Here is a 15,851-nt window from a genome sequence, read left to right on the forward strand (position 1 = left end):
TCATTAAAAGTAGCGGTCAAATAGGTCATACAATAATGAAATAAAAAACTCACAATCATTTACGGATTTATCCTTTTAATATAGGGAAATAACATTTTATCATTACGAGGCACCATAAAATGTAAACACAATCACTGTCATAAACCTGGATCTCTCTGCACGACAAAATATATCTGTTGACACTGAGTTACCTTGAATGCATATTGTGCTGTCAGTTCTCAGCTTTAACACTGTGTGCCTGCCTCCTGAGCCAGGTCTGAGACTTTACCACAGGAAACTCAAATGCATCAAATGCTCATCTTTAAAAGAATAAACTACTGATTTGTAGAACTACAGTAACATCCAGGTTTATCTTTCTTTCAATAACCACATTCCTTGTTATGCACACCATAACAACATCACAGTGAAATGTATGATGAAACAAAATTTGTTTGATACACTAGAAAACATTGCTCAGTGATACATTTACATTCTATTTATATATGATTAAACATTTGTTCATACAGTACCTTCTACAGGATTACTGGGTAATTTTGGGGGGGTTGGGGTTCATATTTTTGGATATTACTAACATGATAGCTACATCCCTTATATGCAAACATTTGATCTAGAATTTTGAGGGAAAAAAATCAGTATATGGTTAAGCAGCTTCTTAATATGGTCTATGAAATCATATGCATTGTATGAAAATGCTTCCAATGATGTATAAATATATTCTTGATCTGCTTTTCACTACATCAAATTTAAATCAATATAGACCACAACACGGTCAGTCAGTTATATTCTTAATCTGAACAGCTGGGGAAAAAGAAAAAGAATATATATGTACATGGAAGGAACAGCAAAAGTAAATGTATTTGAACAAGGAATGTTAGGTGGCTGTTCTGGGAAAGATTTCTATTGCAACTTTCATTTCCACAGTTGTGTGCTGAGAGTCTGGCCAGAGGAGCTTCCAGTCCATCCTGCGGCTGTGTTGGGGGGCTGGCCAAAGCCCATCACATTGCTGGAACTGCTGAGGTTCATTCCAGCCATTTGCTGATTCATCTGCAAAGCACACACACACACGAGCCTGGTTAGCACTGGCACTGAAACACAGCACGCTGCTAGCCAAAAGCAGTCCTGACTCCAACCAGCCACCCAGTTACAAGCACATTTCCCTAAAAATATTTTTCATTAAATAAAAATATTGACTCCATCTAAGTTTCTAAGCTTTTTCTCACACTACCAGCTTTTCTGGAGCCCTTCAAACACCAATATACATCAGTTGATGGGCTGCAGCATTTGATGTATGTGTCACACGAGAATTGACAGCATGTGAAAGAGGTGAACAGTGTGGCCAGTTGGTAAAAGTTTGCTTTCATAGTTTGAAAAGTAACAAACAAAATTGTAGCAACTGCAGCAAAGAAACACCAAAGCCATTAATAGTCTTGTCTGCACTTGCAGCTCCAGATTTTTTTTTCAGCAACATTTCTTTGAAGACTTCACAATCTTGACTACACCAGTTTTTACAGAAATTGTCCATTTAGGTGACAATCAACAAAGAATGAGGTGAATTTATAAACTTGAGTATTATCTAACCATCCCTGTTAAAGAATCTACTCAAGATACTGTAATTCCTTAAAAAAAGAGTAAAATAATCCACATGAAATTAAATTCACATGAATTTAACATCTAGATAAAGGTGGGAAAGAATTCAAAATTCAGCACATTCACTTCAGGGCTGTTGCAAAGCTATTTGTAGTCTTCACAAATATCTAGTCACTGTAATTTTAAGTGCTCAGTGTCAAAATGAGTTTGAGAGCAAAAGAGTATTTGGAGCAATTAATAATTAGAGCCAATGAATAGAAATGTTGGATGAGTTACATTTGATTCAACCTAAAGGCAGCACTAGGTAAGACTCAGAGCTCATTTAAACATGAGTGAACAATATCAGGTTGCAAAATGAAACTGAAACACTGAAAATATACTTAAAAACTGAAATTTATTTAAAATGAAAAATTTACTTGAAACTGCAAACTAGTATTTCAAGGTAAAATTAAGTTCTGTGTGCTTTCACACAGAACAGTGTATCTGCAGAAAACAAGCCACCACTGAATCTGGAAATAGAAAAAAAGCTGATGAAAACATGCTTTACCCAGTGGTTCGTCTCTTCTGGAGTAGAATTCTTAAGCAGCAGACTATATAAAATACATTAGTTTGGTAAAGCAAGCTCTCCCCCTTTCAGCTAGAGTCAGAGTTTAGATCAGAGTTCTGCAGACTGTGGAATACCATCACACTGACATCTGATGTGCAAGGGGTACAGGAACATGTGAAGAGCTTGTTTTAGGAGCAAACTTTTAACATGTAATTGATAAGAGGCAAGATTTTAATTTCAAAGCTGATATGAGTCTTTTTAAAGCTAGATACCTAGGAAAAGACTGCCACCAGTATATCCACAGATTTTTTTGATCTGACATTTTGAAATTTTGAAATTTTTAAGAATTACTTTTCCAAGCAGAATGACAGCCTGTATTTTCAAACAGGGGCTGTTTTATCCATGTAGGAAATGCTGTTTAACTTCATGAATGTTCACACCGTAATGCGGAGCACAACAGTAAAACTTTGTATCATCCAATTTAAGTCAGTCACTAAGATTCTCCTACTGCATTACTAAGTAAACAGCATGGAATTATTGTATTGTTATCATAACGCAAACAATAGTATGAAAAAAATAGTTGCTATCATCCATGCTGAACTCCAAGGGAATAATTTTGGTCTGATCCCTCTGCCTCACCCTGTCCCAATAAACACTCAAATACCCAATTTCAAGATGTTTCCTTGGAAAATATACATATACAGCAATACATGTACATTAACCCTTCTAGAGAGCTTTTAAAACATGTTTAAAAAACAGGATGGCAATGCTACAGATAAAAAACAGATGCACCTAAGCAAATTATGTACAGGAAAACGTTAAGAGCACAAAGCACCTCACACACCACCAAAACATCCTGAAATCTGTGAATGAAGGTATTCATTGGTAATGGCTATCCTCAAGCAGTTAAATTCCACTTTTAACTATAAGGCTGTGTTTACATTTCAGAACTTTGTAAATCTAGCTGAGCTAAGTTTTTTACCTGGCTGGCTCTGATGACAGGATGAGAAGAGCTATGGAAGCAGAGAACTGAGTTTGGTCTACCTTGGCAAAATTACTCTCTGCTTTCGTAGCAGTTGTCTTTCATTGAAATATTCACTGGTTTGTTAACATGTGCCTCTGAGCAGTTCACAGTCCAGAAATCTTTAACTTGGCTACACTTGACCTTCCTCCTACAGCCACACATCTTGTATCTGAAAAGCATCATCCTTCCCTAAAGCACTCTTGTCTGGGAATGGCCAGTCTTTACCTGAGAGAGATTCCATTGAGCTTGTTGGTTTTGTTGCAATCCATACTTATTTTGTGGTGGTGTGACCATCTGTCCCACCATTCCACCTTGAGGTCCAACGACAGTTTGAGGAAGTCCCATCACACCAGTTGGTGCAGTACCAGTAAATCCATTGGGCATTCCCACTCCTACCATCACGCCTGTGCTTTGTCCCATGACTGGCACTGATTGTCCCATCATGTTTCCCATCATCCCAGTTGCTGCTGGCACAGGAACTCCCATGGCTGGAAAGCCTTGAAAGTGAGTTGATGGTTGTGTGGTAAATGGCATAGAAGACGACCCCATGAACATACCTGTACCAGAGAAGGGAAAATTTCAGCAGAGGTGTCTTGTGATTTTCCTCCCCCATCCCCTAAGTCAGAAGTGCACCAAAATAATTGTAAGGATAACTTCGTCCATCTGTATGTCAGTGCTGCCAACTTAGCTTCTGGTAAAACCAAAAATTGCTTTAAAACTCTCAAAGGAAAGGGACTCACCACAAGATTAACTGCCAAGAAATGTTTGGCATTCCTGTGGTGAACCAGAATCTTTCAATTGCTGTACTGGAGGTCTTTGTGTTCACACAAACACAGCTAAAGCAAAGCTCTGACAGTTCTGTAGGGTCCTTGACAGCCTGCTGGCTGCACACTGGAATCTCAGAACCTCACTGATGAATTACATGGCAGAAGCAGACTTCACAAATCTTTCAGTAAATTGTACACTTGATGATTTGAACAGCTATAAATAAAATCCCATATACGTTTTTCTTCAGCATCCATATTACATTTCAGTAATTCTTCTCAGTTTTATAAAAGCTGAGAATAAAAACCTTCATTTGAGTATAGTTAGCAGGTATCCAACCTCAGCTTTATACTTGTGGAAGATAACTTTTCTAGATAAAGATTAAAAATAGGACTGCACAGAAACCTTCACAACATTATTTACCCGGAGCATTTTGCTGCTGCATTGTTCCTGTGCCATACAGTGATAAAATGGAGTCTTTGGAGAGTTGTTTCTTCGCTGACTCTTCGGATTTTGTTGTTTGCTCAGTAAATAGATCAAGATCCCCGGCTGCCCCAGACAAGGTGGCAGCTGCTGGTTTAGTGGAAGTGCTCTGGGAAATAAAAGACAAGACAGACTACTGAAAGAAACCAGCAAAAGACGATGTTAAATATTTACTGTACAGCCTTGCCCTTCAAGTTAATAAAACCTCATTAATTTACAGAAACTAAGTTTAAGTGAATGAGAATTTAAAAGTATGTGGTATGACTAAACACAGAAAGAAGCAGTACAGGCATTATGGAAAGATCATCAGACCAGACGGAGGTTACAAAACAAAGAAAACTAAATCCTCAACCAGCCTCAGGGCGTACACATACAGATTATTCATTCCTGTTGCTTCTATATTTTTCATCAGTGAGAAGCATAAATCAAGAACTGGAGTTAGATTATGAAAAATAATTAGGAAATCAATAAGGAGATTAAAATTCACATCTCATTAATCCTCTCATAGGCAGAATAGATTAGAGAAGAACTAAAACAAAAGATTAAGTGCTTTGAAATGTATCTTTGGAGAAATGGCAAAATTTTGGTTATCTACTTCAAGTAATAAAATTTCTAAAATACACTGTTTATAATTGGCTTAGAGTTCTTTAAGCGCGTTTCACTTATTGAGGAAGCATAATTATCTAAAACTTACTGCAATCTACAACTGAAAAACTAAAATACAGGCAGGCTGACAGGGTTTGTACTGCTCTTGCAATAGAATGTTTTGTAAACAAAATACATCCAGGTCTATCAGTGCCCTTACATTGCTGCTCATACCCATACAGTTCCATATGGGGTCTTTCTCAGGGAACCAGGCAACACACACGTTCTTGTTATATTCCTTAAAATACACAACTCATCCTGTTACCAGTGGGAACTTTAAATGCAAATCAGCTACATGCACAGCGAAAAAGAGCCGGGACTGCAAATCATACTTAAACTATGGCCTTATTTTAGTCCAGCTAAATGATCCCCAACTGCTTAGCATACACCTACTGCACCCACAGCTTGCAGGAGTTTCAGCTCTTTTCCACACTAAAGGAAAATCTTCCTTGGAATACCACTGTCAATGAACTCAACATGTAACCAGGTCTGTTTATTGAGATGCCATACCCAAGTTTATCAGACAGACAAGAGGACACCACAAAATACACAGATATGGAACACTCCTGTAATCTTCCTTAAAGCAACCATCTCCAATCTGCTGCTTTTGCTGGTGTTCTGCTGACTTCAGCCCTGGAAAGTCCACTATGGTCACATTGGATTTGTTACGAACACCACAATACAAATTCTCAATATGCAGCTTCAAAAAACACATGAAGTGGGTGACTTCTGAAGTGCTAAAACCTCTAGCATAAGGCACTGCCATAGATTAGGGAACAAAAAAACAACAAACCACAGAACAATTCTGTTACCAGCTAAATGTACCAGAAACCAGCAAGAGAAAGGAGTGCATATTCACATAGTTGATGGTGAAAAATTTCCAAAACTGCTGTAGAAAGGGAAGAGAAAAAAACCAAAAAATGGAAACTTTATGCAAAGTGAAAAACCTGCATTTATACTACAAACAATTTGGACCAAAGTCAGTAGAACTTAGGGGGCAACCAAGAGTGGGCTGACAGCACTACAGAGGGAAAGCAAACAGAAAAAGACCTGTGAAACCTCTCTGGTCAGTGTACAATTAAATTATCAATTTCTTTCTGTAGATACTAAAAAAGTTTCTCCCTCTTCCTTCTCACAATAATTTCTGATTGTAAAGCAAATCAATTTTTATATAAATGGGCAGCAGGAAGACCTCTCTATTTGAAACAATTCTTTATCAGTGTGACATAACCAGTCTTTAAAAACACCAGATATAACAGTCAGGTAAAAGCCCATCCTGAGCAGCAGTACTTGTTTTCCTGTGCACACACCCAGGCAGGCCCATGACTGACACAGATGTCCCGTGGTGCCTGCCTGGGACAGTCTCTGCGCGACAGCCGTGCATGGCTGCAGGGAGGAGGACACAGGAGCAGTGCAAGTGGGTGAACAGAGGGGACTTCCTCTCTGCTGCCTGCAGGCAGCAAGGAAGGGATTTGCTTTTCTCTAGAAGGCAGAGCTGGAAGCCTGAACATGATCAGACGATCATGTTAAGTTTACAACCTAAGATTAAATGTTCATTTAATGTCTCTTCATTCAGTTTGGTTTTGGAAGATCCTCAAAGGAGCCAGACGAGCACTCCCTGAAGTGTTCGTCAGCTGAATAAATGGAAGGTAATGCAAAATACATGGCAAGAAAACAGCAGGTGGCATCCAAGTTAAAAAACAACCAACACTGACATGATTTTTGTATCTCTAACACTGTCATGCTACCCAACACCTCTGTAAAAACACACCTGGCATTCATATAATCATTTTCCTACACATTGTACTCTCAGACAGTCATTATGCTAAACCTAAATGCTCATCAGGTGCTTAAGGATCATACTGATAAGCAATTTCATGACATTACTGCGACAGAATTTTTCCTACAAATTGAAAGCGAGGTGGCAACAGAGGAAATGAAAGAGGGAAGTGGACAGTGGGATACATGAAGTTGAGAGAAGGACTGCAGGAGAGAAAAAAGCACATGTGCATTTTCCTGCCATCTGCATGTCTCTGGCTCTGGATGGTATCTAGGAAAGCAAGGATGGCCTGTAGAAAAGCCAGGCTTCTACTGTTTACCATTTGTATGGTTATTTATTACACAACACAACATTTTCAATTTCTCCCTCCAGACTGGAAGAGCTACCTGCATAGAGAAACTACAGCCTAGAACATAATTATTCTTATGTAAGCAAGGTACTAAGTATTTTAAAGTCTTAAATTCTTATTAAGGTCTTAAATTCAGTATACAATACTTACTCTTTTTATCTTTGCATTGTAAATGGACTTGATGTTTATTTCAATTCCTCCTGGTTTTGATTTTGCAAATTTCATTTTTAGACATCTACCCAATTCCATTAAAAATAATCAACTGCTATTTCCTGGTAATAAGTGATGAGGAAATGAGCACTCAACTATATTAAGTTCACAAAGAAAAACACTAAGAAATCTCATTTGTTCTCTTACTTTTAGGAATTATCAGCAACATCTAAAAATGTCAGATTAAGATTTCTATCACTTTCTCAGATCATATCCAAGAACATAATTAACCTTACAATAAATTAAAAATTCAACTATATTTTTTGATGCATGTTCAGTACTCACAACAAGCAATACAGCATTTTCTTTGCAATCATCCTTGTCTAGGCTTGAAAATATTCATCTTCCCTGCAGTCCCATTTCTAACTCCTTCTTCGGATTTCCCTTCTCTGAAACTCAAAAAAAATTTGTTTCTCTAGACTCTGCTCAGCTGACTCCTTCTGATTCAGCAGGATGATGCCAGCTCTTCCACTGTGCTCCACCTAAGGCATTTAAAGTACCTTTAATAGAGTAGAAAATTACTATTTAATAGTAAATATAAAGAGAGTATAATTCATAAATGGTTTGGGTTGAAAGGGACCTTAAAAATCATCAAGTTCCAACCCCCTGACACGGGCAGGTCACCTTTCACCAGATCAGGTTGCTCAAGAGTCCTATCCAATCTGGCCTTGAACACTGAACTAATTATTAATATTTAATCTAAACCTACCCTTGTTGGAACCTAAGCGTACCCTTCAGTTGGAAGCCATTTTCCCTGGTCATGTCACTAGACTACCTGAAAAGAAGTCCTTCTCCATCTTTCCTGTAGTCCACCTTCAAATACTGAAAGGTCACTGCAAGGTGTCCCCAGAGCCTTCTCTCTTCTCCAGCTTGAACAACCCCACCTGTCTTGGCCTCACTTCACAGGGTCAGTGCTCCACCCCTCAGAGCATCTTTGTGGCCCCCTGTGGACCTGCTCCAACAGGTCTATGTCCTTCCTATGTTGGGAGCCCCAGAGCTGGATGTAGCACTGCAGGTGGGGGGGTCTCATGAGAGTGGAGCAGAGTCAGGGAATCACCTCCCTTGATCTGCGGGTCACACTTCTCCTGATGCAGCCCAGGATACTGTTGGATTTCCAGGCTGAAAGTGCACATTGCCAGCTCATATGCAGATCGGCATCCACCAGCACCCCCAAGCTGTTCTGTGCAGGGCTGCTCTCAACCCACTTATTGCCCAGCCTGTAGTCACTGGAGCAATGGGATTGTTCTAACTCCATTTGAAGGAATGAAAGTTTTGCTTTTGCACCTGAAAATACAGAGAGGGTAATGTAAACATGAACAGAAGCTATAAACATTTCAACTGATCGTTTGGAATAGGACTAAATAGCTCTCCAGTAAGACATTGCTTAAATAATACTCATGATAAACTTCTGAAACACATTTTTACATAAAATCTGAGGACTTTGACACATTAACATCATCAAAACTGATTAATAAGTTGAAGCTTGTCTGCACATCTATGACAACCATACTAGGTACACAAACCTGACCTCAGGGAAAAATGAGTATTTATGAACATCTCTTTATCTAAAATATGCCACCAAAGTTTTTCAGACATGAATCACTGAAAAACATACACCATTTCTATGAAAATAAACTTTTGTAGCCACTGAACTGATTCTTAGTCCCCAATACAGTACAATTCAAATCAGGCCCACACACACACACACATACACACAAAATCCAAAGAAGTTGACTGGTTTTTAGTACTCTCCTTGGAGAAAGACTTATATTAAATATTACACTGTATTAATACTTTCAAACTCAACACCTCACAGTTCTCCCCTTCTTTTCCTCCCTACAAATTTCACTGAAGAATGAAGATCACACTTTTGCTGGAAGACATATAATACAAAGTCTGAAATTAACATCTGGCTAAAACAATTTAGGAAATTGTTTTACCTATAGGTAAAAATGACAGACCTTTGCTCAGTTTCTATACAATATTTGGCAACAAACTCTATTCTAATACCTATAATTTAGCTATGTCCACTTCACCTGAAAAAACATCATTAAACATATGAAATGTCCTTCTTTCCTTTCTGTGCCCATGAATAATGCATAATTTATAGCACATGCCTTTTATCTAGTTCTACTGTAGGAGCTGCTTAAGGTAACTCTTCTTCAACCCCCCTGAGTTTGCTATTAGGCAAAATTCTATTAAAAAAAATTACTCTGCCACATATAGTTCTTTACTAGTCCTTTACAAATTCAACAGTTTACATTAGCATTCAGCTATATAGAATAGTGGGAAGAAACATTTCAAATGTTTTTGAAAACTCTGAAAAGACACATATCTGAAAACAGTCTAAGTGCTCATGACCATCAATGCTCAAGTCACATTTGAAAAAGGAGAAACAAATGCTTTTGTCTTCACTTGAAAAACATGTCTTGGCTATGACAATGGACATAAATCCTAAGTTTTGCAGACATCATGATGTTTCAGTCTCATAATAGAACATTCAAACAGACATTTCTGTGCTCTACAGTGCCATAAAACAGAGTGCATTTAGCATTAGATGCTGTCTTTCAGGTTAAAATGGAAAAGAAAAGCAATCTCGTGAAAACTCAAGGGTCATACAGATCAGTTTGAGGAGCACCAGTGAATTCCCTTCTTTTTCAGAAGAAAAGTTCTCAAATCCCACTGTGGCACCTCAGACACACCTACAATGCAGAAGATAATAGTAAATATCTTAGTGAGAAAGCAAGTCATGCTATTTCACATTTGATCCCCTTCTTCTATTTAACTTTTAAAATTTTCAATACATTCTGTTAATAGATATTCAAACAAGTTCATGTTTGAATAATAGATATTCAAAACAAGTAGAAGGTCATGGACTTCTACTTTCAATTTTCCAATTTCAAGCACTGGAACTGAATGTTAGGGTTACTCAACTGCTGATCTGAGTTCATGCCCACTTCACCATTTACAGCCTTGTATAAAATAATTTCACATTATAATCACACCTCTTATTTATTTCAAGTAATTTAAACAGACAAGGTCCTTACACCCTCTTATAATAAGGCACCCTGTATTCTCCTAATTCTTCTCTGAATCTCATACGACTTTTATCCATGTTGCAAGGTGAAATATCTTACAAAATACTCATAGCACTGCCAAATGAGAGGAAACTCCTGCCCAGCCTCAGTTCCCAGACTAGACACCACCATCCTGAAACAGAATGTGTGCAAGGTCTTGATAATCCTGAAGAAAAACAGAATAATATTCTCTTTGCCCCACTTTAGCAAGTAACCCACGTAACCACCATCAGAAAACTGTCTTCTGCTACCTACCCATGTTCCTGTCTCTTATCTGTAGATTATCTGATTACATTACATTTTCTTTGAGATTACTGTTTAAAAATGGAAGATAATCAAGAATTAAATCTTGCAATACATAAGGATCATGTGCTTGATAAAAAAATGCCTGCTGAGAGTTCTGTTTGTTTCTCCTGATTACAGCACTCAGAAGAAAGAAAAATGTCACGACAAATCTGGACAGGTTGGTTTACAGCAAGTGAATACATTCATGCTTTCTAGTATATAAAGAAGGTGATACTCAATATTAAGAATAGTATTGTCCTTTCTACCACTTTTCAATCAATTTAGTAAGTAGAATACTTAGTCTAGGAACTAGCACGAAGATGAACAACATGTCAAAGTATTCCTCTCATAAAAGGTCCAGTGACTAAATCTTTACTATAGAAATGCATTTTAAGTATTATATATATACATATAATTCAGTATGCTTTAGCATCTACTCCATTATTAAACCCATCACTAGTCATCATCACCTAGAGCATCACCCTTCACTTTGCTTTTTTTCACTCTTAAGTATTTAGCTATCTTTTGCATTTCCTGCATTCTACAGCTAAATAATTCTTTAACCAGCAAGTCACATCACATGTCCATGGAATAGAAACAAAAGAAGGCTTTTCTCTTCTTTCTCCGGCTGTTCTTTTCTCCTGGGCATGCAGTAACTACATACAGAAGGTATCATTTACAGCTTCAGAATGGCTGGAAAGGGGGAAAACCAGAATTCAGTGCTACCCACTATGTACAATACTACCACTGGCCCGTTTATTTTGAGGCCAAGTGAAAATATCACGATTCTAGATTTGAATTTACTCTACCTACACCCAAATGTAACAAATTAAAAACTCAGGGAAGCTAGAAAGGGGTTACTGCTTTTCACATGTAGCTCTACAGAGATCAATCTTGACATAAGACATTAGAATAGCAGACAACAAGCACTCAAATACCGGTACTTTGACCAGAGACTTCTACAAGAGATAAGAAAATCTACACCAACAATTTCCTTTGCAATTTTAGCTAACACATCCAAATCTAAATGCAAATATATATGTTATTCCCCTCACTTTTTTTGGGTAGCTTAACACATGGTGGGAAGTTCGCTCTATCTGCAGCATTATGTTTAAAAAGAAATGTGGTTTCAGTCTCTGAAACCCTGTCTAGCATGTTGCACAAAGTCAGCTCTCAGTAGCGAGCAGGGCAAGGGAGAGTAAAGAATAACAAAATCTGTTTAATAGCACATATATGCTTTGAGGCACTCAGAACTCCCTTTCATTATTATCCCTTCCATTGTACATCCTATGAAAACTAAAAGATGAAGAGAAACAAGTACAGATCACATGTCCCAAAATCATAAATTCAAGAATACACACAATTCTTTCTGGTTCAGCAGAGTGGGACAGAAAGCCCTACACAAAAGTAAGCTTCTAAATGACCTGAACAAGATGCCCCAGATGAGGAAGTTAGCCCACCACTACTCCAAAACGTCCCTTTCAGAAGCCAGTCTGGGTTAAGGAAGCCTGCACATGTCCATCACCAACACCTTGCTCTTTGAGTCAGACAGCTACTTTAGGAGAGCTGCAGCTTCAAGCAGTTTCTTTGTGTGTCTCAAAGCTGCCTTTCCAGGCTAGAACAGGCAGGGTGTTGGGTTTGCTTCCAAACTATCACAGCTGTAAGAAGGAGCAGGCCGGGTGTATGAGTTATGCTACCCTGCCTTGAGGAAAACAAGACATACAAGTTCCAAGATGAGACAAAAGACAGATCAGCCCAGGTAGCAGTATTAATTTTTCTTGATATCCATTCTTGATTTTGAGTATGAAACCTTAGACCCCGAATTTTTAGCAGGGCTAGGAGAGAAGCATCTGCTGCAGCCTTTCCTAAATATCAGCATCACAAAGCAATAAGAGATCTTAAAAAGGATGACTTGATGCCAAATAACCTCAGAACAAAAAGTAATATTCAGCAATACCTATTAAAAAAAGAACAAGACAAAAGAAAAAAAATGAAAAGAAAATATTACTACCATCACCAGGGTAAAACAGAATCCAATTTAGCTGGATAGCCAGAAGGAAAGACCACAGCATCTACTTCCATATCCAAGCAGTGCCAAAGCTTGAAGAGGTGAGAAAAATATCAGTGTTACAGTTTAAGTGTCTCCAGTCATCTTAAGATATGTTGAGAAGTGTGCATTTCTTCTGTGTGAATGAACAATTCCCTGAAAGAAGATACACATGTGCATGCACATACTTACACATAGATATAACTAAACACAGTCATTAAATTTTACCTGAGCTGGAGGTACTGCAGCTGCTGGCAAAGGATTAGAGATCATTGGGCCAAAGATATCCAGGTCATCATTCAGTGCTGTGACAGCAGCAGTGCCTCCATTTGTAACAGATGCTTCAGCTGGACCATCTGAAAAAGCAACAGAATCACTTTTAAAGTGAAAATTATTAATATCTTAACACCATGAGAATAATTAAAGCTGTCTATTCCCTCCTACCCTGCCCTCATCAAAGATGTGCTCAATTTCTGAGCTATTTTTCAGACTGTGATATAGTTCGATTTTGTAGACTTCTTTCCCGAAGAAGATGGCACATTAATGCCCTTCAGAAAAAAAACCCAAACAAAAACCAACCAATTACAAAAAACCCACTTAAAACTTTCCTAAGGGCAACGACACCAACATAATAGTCATTTTTCAGGAGTCTCTGCACACAAACATTTAAAGTACGATTTTAAATAGACATCTTACTGAGAAGGTCCAAATTTGGTTGCCATTTATCAGACAAAATACACTCATCTGTGCTCCAGAATTAAAATTTGCATTTTAGAATCCATGAAGTTATTCCTGATATACTAATTTACTCAAGAGTACATAAATAAACTTTGTGTTAGGGAAGAAGTCCATTCTTCCCTTTTTCAAAAGTACTTTGCACAGACTTTATTCTATGCCTCCATATGAGCATGCCTGTCAGGCATACTGAGGTAATTATCCATAAGAACATACAGCTCCCACTCTGAGCCCTGGTGTTTATAAGCCACTTTAACACATGAACACATTTACTGATCTAGATGGAAGTGGACGCATGCATAACAAAAAAAGAAGAATTATGCTGTAAAGAGAATTTGCAAAGTACTTTGAAAGATACAGGGACAAAAATATCACAGAAGTGTTTTTAAGGAACAGAGCAACCACTTCTCTTTTGATTTCAAGCTGCTCAAGAAAAAGTGGTAAGAATTGGCTAGTAAGTTTATACCTAAGCATATCTCAAGTGGGTCGCCATCATATAGAGCTTGACAAATACAAAGGTGGCTCTAGATTCTGCTGAACTTTATAATGACTGAATAGTCCTAACAGCAAGTTTAAGAAATGTTTTATAGACAATAGAAGAAGTTAAGTCTAAAATTAACCAATCTCAGTAGTCAGACCTCTCTAGTAGAACAAACTAGCTGAATTAAGTCAAAACCTTCTCTGCAAAAGAAACGCTGCCATGACTGGCGCAGCTGTTTATACATCACAGGAGGGTCAGTATTCCAAAAACCCTACATTACAGTACACTGAAAAAGTACACTGCTACTAACATCATAAGACTGCATTCTGAAACAATCCACTCAGAAGATCATTACCCACAGATGCTGTGCTGGTTTTGGCTGGGATAGAGTTAATATTCCTCTCAGTAGCCAGTATGGGGCTGTGTTTTGGATTTGTGCTGGAAACAGGTTGATAAGACAGGGATGTTTTCATTATTGCCAGGCAGTGCTTGCACAGTGTCGAGGCCTTTTCTACTCCCTACCCCATCCCACCAGTGAGGAGGCTTGGAGTGCACAAGGAATTGTGAGGAGACACAGCCACAACAGGTGATGCCAACTACCAAAGGGCATACCTACACATGATGTCATGATCAGTATATAAAGCAGTGGGAAGAAGGAGGAGGAAGAAGAAGACCTTTGGAATGATGGCATTTGTTTTCCTCAGTCACTCTTATACATGACAGAGCCTCAATTTCCTGAGGATGTCTGAATACCTGCCTGCCCATGGGAAGCGGGGTATGAATTCCTAGTTTTCCTTTGCTTACATGCACAGCTTTTGCTTTACCTGTTAAACTATTTTTGTCTCAACCAACAAGTTTTCTCACTTTTACCCTCCTCATTCTCTTCCCCATCCCATGGGGGGAGTGAGCAAGTGGCTGTGTGGGGCTTAGTTGCCAGATGGGGTCCAACCATGACAGATGACTTGTCATTTCTGTCTGCCTTCCACAAAGGCAAAGTGGCCACAGGAATACTACTAGATGTTCTATGCTGAATAAAAAGTGGGTGGCTTGAGGAATATAAAGTAGCCACCTTAGTCAGTTTTATTGCTCTTCTGTAATTTGACTTTGCTGGGGGACTGCAGCTGCAATGATTCTTAAAAGTAAAGTTACAAACTCAGCTATGATTATGACAGACCTACTTATACCTTAATGCAAAGGTCTCCTACTTCCCTTACTTCTGATGAATGGAAGCCAGTGGACAGCAAAATGACCATATGTATGATCTGCTGCACCATTTGATGAACATTAGTGCTTTGAGATGTGTGTAAATATATATACTGACCATTTAAGCATAAGCTTCTTTTGAGGTCATTCTGCAGACTGGCAGTTCCAAAAACATCTCCCCAAAGGTGCACTGTTTCAGATAAATGTAGGAATGAACTGTGCATAATTTTCAAGCAAAAGGACTGTCAGGAATTAATAATTTAATGTTCTCATTTTCTCAGTCAGGCACATGTATTAAAAAAAAAATCTCTCTTGTCATATTCCAAAGTAGTTTAGGTTCCCTGAATGTAAAGACGTTTAACATAGAAGACTGAAAATTTAAATGCAATAATTTACTGAAACAAGCATTTCACATATTTAGAACATTCATGATAGAACTCTTTTACAAAAATATAGTATTTTTCAAGTATTTAATCTGCTGCTTATAAACTAATATTATGAAAACCCAGATTTTTTTTAGATTTGTTCTGTAAGAATGTTATTTAGTAATGCACATGCCTTTCATGTCTTACTGAATAAATACCTCCCTGTCTCCACTGGTGCAGAAACCAGACATTTTGAATTACTGTTTAC

The 15,851-nt window shown here is 38.1% G+C and overlaps 1 protein-coding gene across 6 annotated transcripts in view; it reads right to left on the bottom strand.

The window, feature by feature from the left end:
• Positions 1–58: 58 nt before the first annotated feature.
• SMAP1 (small ArfGAP 1) overlaps positions 59–15,851 on the bottom strand; it is a 93,090-nt gene continuing 77,297 nt past the window's right edge. For all 6 annotated transcript variants that reach the window (XM_066179711.1, XM_066179708.1, XM_066179710.1 and 3 more), the window contains 4 exons: positions 13,028–13,155; positions 4,347–4,515; positions 3,384–3,715; positions 59–1,044 (listed from right to left, as the gene is read on the bottom strand). In XM_066179711.1, the coding sequence (XP_066035808.1) occupies positions 910–1,044; positions 3,384–3,715; positions 4,347–4,515; positions 13,028–13,155 (764 nt within the window). In that variant the 3' untranslated portion in view covers positions 59–909. The remainder of the gene's footprint in view (positions 1,045–3,383; positions 3,716–4,346; positions 4,516–13,027; positions 13,156–15,851) is intronic.

This window comes from Chamaea fasciata, unplaced genomic scaffold (genome assembly GCF_029207755.1).
Source record: "Chamaea fasciata isolate MVZ Bird 193981 ecotype frontalis unplaced genomic scaffold, bChaFas1.0.hap1 SCAF_3, whole genome shotgun sequence".
NCBI lineage: Eukaryota > Metazoa > Chordata > Aves > Passeriformes > Sylviidae > Chamaea > Chamaea fasciata.